The following is an 8,614-nucleotide window of genomic DNA, read 5'->3' on the forward strand; positions in this document are numbered from 1 at the left end:
CACATAGATCATTATTTATGACTTTGAGGCCATACTATCACATCATTCGCTGCAAAAATTAAACAAGTATGTTCATATATGTGACACATTTATTTCTTTAAAAAACACGTAATTGGCCCCTGGTAATCAACGATATATTGAGGAGACTTTTTGCATGCTGCTAACAAATTAACATGCATGTCGTTCTATCCATCATAGCCATATACGCCGAGTACAAATGCAAACGCTTCGCTACATGACCTCATAACCATGGTCTGCCGCACACGTCGTAAAGAAGGCCATTTTTTTTTTGAGCCGGTCGCATAACGAGAAAGCAAAAACAGAGGACAGTACTCTGAGACCAGTCTCAACGGGGGGTTTATATCCCAGTTTCTAACACATCCTATTTAAAAAACAGTGCAGAAAAATTTCATCCCTATAAAACTTTCTATGCTCTCATTAAACTCTTATCATCTCTCTCTTCGTTAATACGGTGCCACGTCAACATATTTAATGTTCATGAAACTATGATGAAATCTCATTAAGACTGGCCTGATACGTATCTAACGCGCGCGCTGTCCGCTAAAACAATCTGACCTATAGCCAATCATGCAATTTTAATCTAGAAAAAAAAACACAAAGCACGGTTACAGCACTGCTACAGCATGCATCATAGCCAAAATTAACTAGATACCGGCATTTAATTTAACAACCGGTCCAGCCTTCTCTGCTTCATCGATTCTTCCATGATCCCAAGCAGGAGGTACACTATAGTACTACACTAGTACCATCAATCTCCATTCAATAACACAACATCGATCAATTCACCATTCATGCACCGTGCAGCACCATAAACATATCATGGTTGATGGCCTCTTCCTATTTTTTAGCACAATGGCCTCATCTTCATCAGCCAAACCCATGAACCCTAGTCATTGTTCGTTAGGCTGCTGCTACTTACCTTGCATGCAATGCAAGAGCCAAGAGTGGAGCATAATGCATGCGTTGGACGTTTCGGATTTCGATCGCCTACTTCATTTCTGGGTCCAACGAGCCCATGCCAATGCCCGCGGCACCGTGCCGCAGCGGCAGCCCCGCCGCGCCACCCATGCTCCGCATGACGCCGCCGCCAACGCCGAGGAAGTCTCTCGTGCTCAGCTTGCTGTCGTCCATGCCCGGGAAGCCGCCGCTGAACGCTGTGCCAGCCCCGCTCCCGGAAGCTGCGAGCGAGTTCATCAGGTCCCGGAACTGGCTCTCGTTCTCGGCCTGAGAAGTGCTCCTCGACGAGGAGCTCTCCCCGGCCATGAACCCACCTGCTCCCGCAGGCCTCCCGTTCAAGGTGCTGCCGCCGTTACCAAGCCCCCTGAGCAGAGAGTTCACGTTGCCGCTGCTCATTGTCGCGCCCATCTGAGCGGCCTTCTGCAGCAGCGCCGTCGCCGACATCTGCGGCGGCGCGACGGTCTCGGACGAGTTGTACAAGGAAGAAGAGAAGCCGGCGCCGCTTGCCATTTGGTTTCCCATTAGGTTCCCGGAGAAGATGGCCGCTGACTCATTGTTGGCGCCGCTGTTGCCGTGCTCGCTGCCGTCGCCGCGGACGTTCCGGCCCACGGCGCCGTTGAACTGGTCCGGGAACACGAGGCGGGAGTCCTGTCCGCCGCTCCCGCCCGAGAAGAAACCCAGGTTGAGGAGGCCGTTACTCCCCGGCTGGTGCTGCTCCGGCAGCTGCATCAGGCCGTGGTAGGCCTGCTTGTTGCCGTGGAGCAGAGAGGTGTGGCTGGCCTGGCTCTGGTGGCCGTCCTCGGCGCCGCCGAGGTAGAACGGCGAGGAAGACGATGATGTCGGTTGCGCGCCGCGGAACGCGGGGGAGCCGGTGGACGACTGCATGAGGTGCTCGAACTGCGCCGCCGGATTGCTGCCGATGGTTGTGGTGGCCGAGGAGTGGGCCGGGTCTTGGAAGGACTGCAACTGATGGGATGCGACCATCCCGGAGAGGCCGAGGGCCATGCCGCCGGTGCCGTACATGCCGGCGCCGATGGGTGGCATCCGCGCACTCTCCTGCGCCAGTGCATCGCAGAATGCACGGTGGGTGATGAAGCTGTCCCTCCTGGAATGCCAGCAAATTGAGAAAAAACACATCAAATGCTAACTAGACAAGTAATCTTTGTAAACTGAATCTCATAAGAGAAAATCTGCAAACGGAAATCAGTAGTTCTACGCAATAATGTGAGATAACAAGCATGTAGAATCTATCAAAGGCCTCAAAAGAAAAAACTAACACTGCGCACTGGGGGAATACCAAATCTGCCATCGGAAAAATTGACTAGATTTGCATGTGTTATGAAATATCTCCTTGTGGAATTCTCTAGTCAATGTTTTAAATCCTCCGACTAAGGCATTTGGCAGATAGCCTCTCAAACAGTTAATAGCATAGCTAAATGAAGCTATAGCTTCTAAATTTGTGAACACAAATAACTTGGACCTGCCTCAAATTAAACAACTATAGCAAGCTATAGTGCCCGCTATAGCCGGATATTTAAAACCTTGGTAGATATGTAAATAGAATGCGAAGAGTTTAATCTTAACCAAGTGAACTTTATTAGTTAGTACTCCCTTGGTCCACGAATGTGTATGACGTATATATTTTGACAGCGAAAATTCAAATTTTAAAATTTCAACCAACACAAATTAGTCAAATTATATGTAAGTTTATTAGGATATAAAACTTGAATTATATTAATATATTTCTGTTTTAAGTGCCTTTGAGATGATTTTTTTTTTGCAATTAATAGCAACATACTAAAAGACAAATTTAGAGTCAAAGACTAGTTTGCTGACTTTTTTATGACTAGTTTCATTCTCATCAAACTCATTTCACCTCACGAAACTTTGATTATCTCTCTCTTCCTCTCTCTCTCTCTCTCTCTCTCTCTCTCTTCATTTATATGGGTGCTATATCAGCATAGTATTTACTAAGTCTGTTTGAGACTGCTCTGCTCCATCTTTTTCAGGTCTGTTCCCAACTTCGCTAGCCAAACAGATACAACTCCATAAACTCTACTCCAGAAGAAAAAGGTGGAGTTGAGAGGTGTTTTGTGAAGCAGCTAAAGGTGTACTCCAGAAACAATAGGTTTAATTTTTATGGAGCCGCTACATGGTGAGATCGGTGGAGTAGAGTTAGTGGTGCGGTTCCAAACAGACCTTAATTAAGTTGGTTGCTTATTTAATGTCCATAAAACTCCCATTGATACCCTAAGTTGAGACTAGACTAAAGCAGGTCTGAACTTGATTATTCCCGTGCTCTTCAGAAAATGGAAAAACTATAACAAAAAATTAAGCTAGATTAATTTTGTTTGTTGCCAAATTTTCAAAATAAATTGAAATGATTTTCAGAATTTTTGTAGTTCTCTCTAGAAATTTATGAACTTAGGTGTATAAGGGTGTTTCCCCAGACAAATAGCTGGTGGAATTTCACTATACAAAGCACCTAGAGAAAAATGTGACCACTGACTGTCACCTAAGAAAATTTTTAGCTAACTTATGAACAGACCGAGCACAAATTGAAGAGCTAATTTGTCTTTCGGATGGAGCGCGTAGAAAAGGGAAGGCCCCATGCATATGCATGACAGTGTGAATAGTGCAATGTGTATTCAAGTTCAAGCCAAAGGCACAAATGGAGAGGCCGTAAAACTGACGGAATTCAGGAACTAATTACCACACCCAACTAGAGCTAGCTAGGACGTACAGTACATACACAAATGCTGACATGGAGAGACTGCAAGTATCTATCTCCTTCATCATTCCCATACAGTATATATTCTAGTAGCATGTGATGCGTTTTTACATGAACAGAAGCAAAGGAAGAATCCTACTCGCTATGGATCGATCGAGTAGCAATGTGGCATGGCAGTGGCCGATTCGCTCGCTGCTCGCATGCATGCTGTGTTTGCTAGAAATAAACGAGCGGGACTGTGGTGGCCGGGTGCGTGAGAGCAGAGACGACGTAGACGACGACGACGACGACGACGACGCCATGAAAAGAATAGAGAGGACCGGGGTGGGGGGGGGGGGGGGGGGGGGGGGGGGGGGGAGCAGCTGTCGCTGCATGCATGCGCGATGCATCCCATCCGGCCGTCACACTCACATGAGAACAGAACAGGCCAGACTGCCTGCTGCTGCTGCTGCCGCCATGGCCGTACGTGCAGCTCGCGAGACACGTGAACAGGTGGGGATCCATGGAGATGGATCACAGAGGCATCAGGCATGGAGAGAGAGAGAGAGAGGAGGCAAGACCAGGCCAGCAGGATGCGGATTCCGAGGCGAAAAAGGAGACTGGCTTTTGTTTTCTTCTCGAGCTCCCAAAACGACCAGGAGGCGCGCGCGACGGTGCTAGTGTAGCTAGCAGTTCACGTGTGTTGTGACCCCGTTTCTTTCTCTCCCTAGGGCCTACGCTGGTCGGGTCAGGATCAGGAGGATGGTCCAAAAAAAAATCTCAGGCCCGGTTTAGTTGTTTAGAAGTTTCTAAAATTTCTGTCGCATCAAATATTTGGACATATGTATGGAGTATTAAATATAAATTAATTATGAAACTAATTACACAACTTGTGACTAATTTACAAGGCGAATCTTTTAAGCCTAATTAGCCAATAATTTAACAACGTGGTGCTACAGTAAACATATGCTAATAACAGATTAATTAGGCTTAAAAAATCGTCTCGCAAATTAGCCTCCATCTATGTAATTGGTTTTGTAATTAATCTATATTTAATGCTCCTTATTAGTATCTAAATATTCGATGTGACATGAATTTTAGGAGCGACTAAAGCTCACTGCCTCCGTGCCTAAACGTCAGTCATTTTCATTTTCCGAAAAATAACTTTAACTAAACATATATTAAAAAATATTAATATCTATGATACATAATTAGTATCATTGGATAGATATTTGAATATAATTTTTTAATAAATTTATTTAGAGATAGAAATATTGCACGTATTTTCTATAAATCGAGTCAAAGTTATCGACACGTAAATCGTGACGACCAACCTTTAGAAACAGAAGGAGTAGCGCCCAAAAGGGGGCATCCAAGTTCAATTTCCAAACAAGAAAGGCGCAAGCGCAACGCAGCACGGGCCGGCGCAGAAAGCCGGTAGCTTTGCTTGCTTTGCCGGCCGACCACCGGTGACAACCCTAACCCTAACTCGCATGCAAGTATCAAATCACCATGGATCGGTCGATCTCGCATGCCTTTCCGTGCCTCCCCTTCCCATAGCCTCTGAAAGTCTGAATTTCATCATGACCCAATCATCATCATAACTTATATATATATAGAGAGAGAGAATCGGCAATTTCTCTCGAAATTAAGCTAAGCACTGTGCTCTATTCACTTGTACTCCTACTCCTATACAAGAGTTAAATACTCCTACTGATCGATCCTGATGCATGAACACTGAACACACACAGTGATATACGTAACTGAATTGAATTCAAAAGTAAGTTCAAACAGTAGTACAGTACATACCGAGAGAAGAGGGTGCCGCAGTCGCAGCGGTGCTCGCGTGTGCCGCAGGTCTTGGAGTGGGCCTTCCAGTCGGACTGCACGGCGTAGCGCTTGTTGCACTTGTCGCACTTCCACTTCTTCTCGCCGTGCTTGCGGCAGTAGTGCTTCTTGATCCCCGTGAGGTCGCCCAGCGCCCGCGACGGGTCGTGGTGCACGCACGTCGGCTCCGGGCACAGGTACACCCGCCGCCGCGTCTCCTTGGGGTTCTTCTGCTTCAGCTTCCACGGCAGGTTGTGGCCCCGCCGGTGCAGCTGCAGGTTCTGCTCCCGCTGGAACCCCTTGTTGCACACCTCGCACACGAACCGGTTCGTCGCCAGCAGCGTCTTCGGCGACAGCGCGATCACCTCCGCGTCAGGGTCTGCTGCGCGGGCGTTATGCGGGCAGGAGGGCGCGCCATGGATAGATGGCCATGCAAGCGAGCGAGCGTATTTGTTATTATCGTATGATTAATTGATCATTAAACAACTGTTTATATACTAGGGGAATATATTAATTCATCAGATCGATCAGAGCTAGCTGGAAATAAGAAAAATAATGATGAACTGATGAATTGCAAGAGATCCAAATAACGAATAAGGCCGGGGTACTTGCTTGGGTTACCGGGCTGATTCCGCTTCTTCTTGGGCGCCGGCGCGGCCGGGTTCGGAGGAGGAGGCGCCGCCGCCTGCTGATGCTGGTGCTGCGGCAGCGGCGGCTGCATCTGCGCGTCGCCGAGTCCGAACAGGTGGGCAGACGAGGCAGCTGCCATGTTTGAAGCTGATCGGTCGATCGAGTGTGCAGTATGTCGCTGTTCTTCTCTCCCTCTTCTGGCGTACGTCCAACGACGACGACGACGACGACGGACGGAGTATGTAGCTAGCTAGCTACAGAAGGAAAGAAGGAAGCAGCGCAAGCAAGCTAAAGAAGCCACCACCGGCCGGTCACACCGACTAGTCCAGTACGTCACGCAGTGTGGCAGCAGCGTGACTGTGCCTGCGCGTGTACTTCTTGTTGGAAGCTAGCAGTCTACCACAGCTGACTCTGTTAGCCTCAACTCCGGCTCCTTCTGCACGACCGATCGATCTAAAAGACAAACGAGTGAAGAGGGAAATAGTGTGTGAGGCAAGCAAGCAAGCTTACACAAGCAAATCCACAACGGTAAAGACAAACGAGTGAAGAGAACATGGAGATGCATATGCATGCAAGAAACCAAATAAAGCATCATCAATCAACAAATTTTCCACAACGGTAAAACCGAATTTCATTACCAGGGCAACGAAATTACAAAGTTCAGCAGTTCGAAACCAGCTACCAACGAAAACAAGAAACATCAATCAACAAATAATAAACAACATCGTCTCTATCTAATAACAAAGAGAGAGGAAACAATCAAATTAAGAACTAACAAGCACAGAAAAAAAATCTTTTTTTGGAGGGGAAACAAGAGATGCATGGACAAACAATCGAAGTTACATCAAACACGAACCGGGTGATAATCAATTAATTCTGAAAGGTGATTGATCGATAACAAAGGGCCCCGCAGCTATACGCGGATATCGTCGAACCGAAGCTAGCAAGCGGAGCATGCGCCCCTCGAGATCTCTCTCCCTCCCTCTATGAAGTAGGAACACGGAAGGGAAAGGTTGTGTAGGGAAGGAGAAGGACTGAGTGGTGGTTGGTTATGAGCACTTCTCTGTCGCCTCACACTACCATAATGCTCTCACAGCTCGATGGCAAGGCATAGAGCTCGCTGATCTAACTAGGGAAACGGCTGCAGGGGTTGAGCCATCGACGACAGTGACCTGGATGGTGGGGCCCGCGTGTGCCCTGTCTGGGACCGCCTGTGAAGATGCTCAGCCCTTTCATCTCTCCGGCCGGCCCCGTCTCTCTCATCTCTCTTCTCTCTCTCTAGTTGATATCAATAATATTTGCTGTTGCTGCACATTCATATCCTGTAACTAAGACTATGGGAGGGCATCCATATGTGAAAATTCGACCTGAAACAGGGAAGTGATAGTAACTATATATACAGTATATATTACAGGACAGTATATATTAATGCTTGGTCTCTAGAGATGGATATATGGCCCTGCTAGATAAACCATTGACCGAGAACCACAAGAATTCTTCCCTTCTCTTTTGTTCCACACACGTCTCATCCATGTTCTACGCAATTCCTGACAGGGAGAAAAAGACATCGGAAGCCCATGGTAGTTTCTTCTCGTAGAATAGTGCTCCATTTGAAAACATTCCGAGTCCATACGTGCAGTCTTTTAACTAATTTTATTTTAGTCTTGGCTTCACCATTTCTTTAATTATCTCTCATATATCTCCCAAATTTGTAGACCAATTATATATACTTTCTATGCGAAATGAACTATATATACTATTTGTAAACGTATGAGATCATACTTTTAAACACTTATTTAGAACCAAAGATACATGCAAAACTGTTGATAGGAAGACTTAGGTCTGCTTGGTTCCACAGTGAGATGTGAAAAACCTGGTGTGAGATGTGATGTTTGGTTGAAACAACTATGAAACCCATCCCCTCTCTTTATATATCTCCTTTGAAAAGTTGTAGAACATCTCTCTATTTTCACCCATTTGAAAAAGTAGAAAGCTAATAAAAGCCAAAATCAGGATCTAAGTGCTGCGAAAATTGTAGTACATGAAAGCAGCTGCTTCTGCAAAAGTAGCTTCATGTTCCATTCATTTGGTTGGCGTTCTATTTCCTTTGATAGCTGAAAAACTTCCAAAAGATAAACCAAACACAACATTAATTTGATCAAAGCCTCCGTAAATTTGATTTGTCCGTGTTTGCTCATCAATTATGTGTACTGCCTTCTCCTACCCGTTTCATCCAAAAACACCCCAAAAAAATCTACTTTCACATGCACGCCTATCCCATATAAGAGAGTATTATAGATGCCGTGCAAATAAGACAATATACACTAATAATTAATTCGAATCATAAGATGCTCTTAACGTCGCATCCATGACCTTTCTCTCACGACATTCTTTGTCACGTACATTGCTTGTCAGGGGTCAGCAACCCAAATAGCTCTATGATATAAAATATCCTGTAAATTGCGCCGT

The 8,614-nt window shown here is 46.1% G+C and overlaps 1 protein-coding gene across 4 annotated transcripts; it reads right to left on the bottom strand.

Annotated features, from left to right (window-relative positions):
• Nucleotides 1-447: 447 nt before the first annotated feature.
• On the bottom strand, nt 448-7,272 carry LOC136477012 (protein indeterminate-domain 5, chloroplastic-like). Of its 4 annotated transcripts, none has more exons than XM_066475018.1 (4): nt 7,002-7,272; nt 6,137-6,598; nt 5,498-5,894; nt 448-2,083 (listed from the first exon to the last, which is right to left on the bottom strand). In XM_066475018.1, the coding sequence occupies exons 2-4, from the start codon at nt 6,282-6,284 to the stop codon at nt 1,009-1,011; spliced, it is 1,620 nt and encodes a 539-aa protein (XP_066331115.1). In that variant the 5' UTR covers nt 6,285-6,598; nt 7,002-7,272; the 3' UTR covers nt 448-1,008. The 4 variants fall into 4 exon arrangements, with proteins under 4 accessions (XP_066331115.1, XP_066331114.1, XP_066331113.1 ...); XM_066475017.1 differs by having other exon boundaries at nt 5,498-5,897; XM_066475016.1 differs by having other exon boundaries at nt 6,128-6,598.
• Between the last annotated feature and the right edge of the window lie 1,342 nt (nt 7,273-8,614).

Source organism: Miscanthus floridulus, chromosome 8, assembly GCF_019320115.1.
Source record: "Miscanthus floridulus cultivar M001 chromosome 8, ASM1932011v1, whole genome shotgun sequence".
Lineage (NCBI taxonomy): Eukaryota > Viridiplantae > Streptophyta > Magnoliopsida > Poales > Poaceae > Miscanthus > Miscanthus floridulus.

Bases quoted from the DNA above. Each gene is read 5' to 3' on its own strand.
- LOC136477012 (XM_066475015.1), bottom strand. From the start codon at position 6,284: ATGGCAGCTGCCTCGTCTGCCCACCTGTTCGGACTCGGCGACGCGCAG. The intron at 5,898-6,127 runs GCAAGTACCCCG...ACGCCCGCGCAG, and splicing joins GAATCAGCCCGGTAACCCAA to CAGACCCTGACGCGGAGGTG. The intron at 2,084-5,497 runs GTATGTACTGTA...CTGGCATTCCAG, and splicing joins TGCGGCACCCTCTTCTCTCG to GAGGGACAGCTTCATCACCC.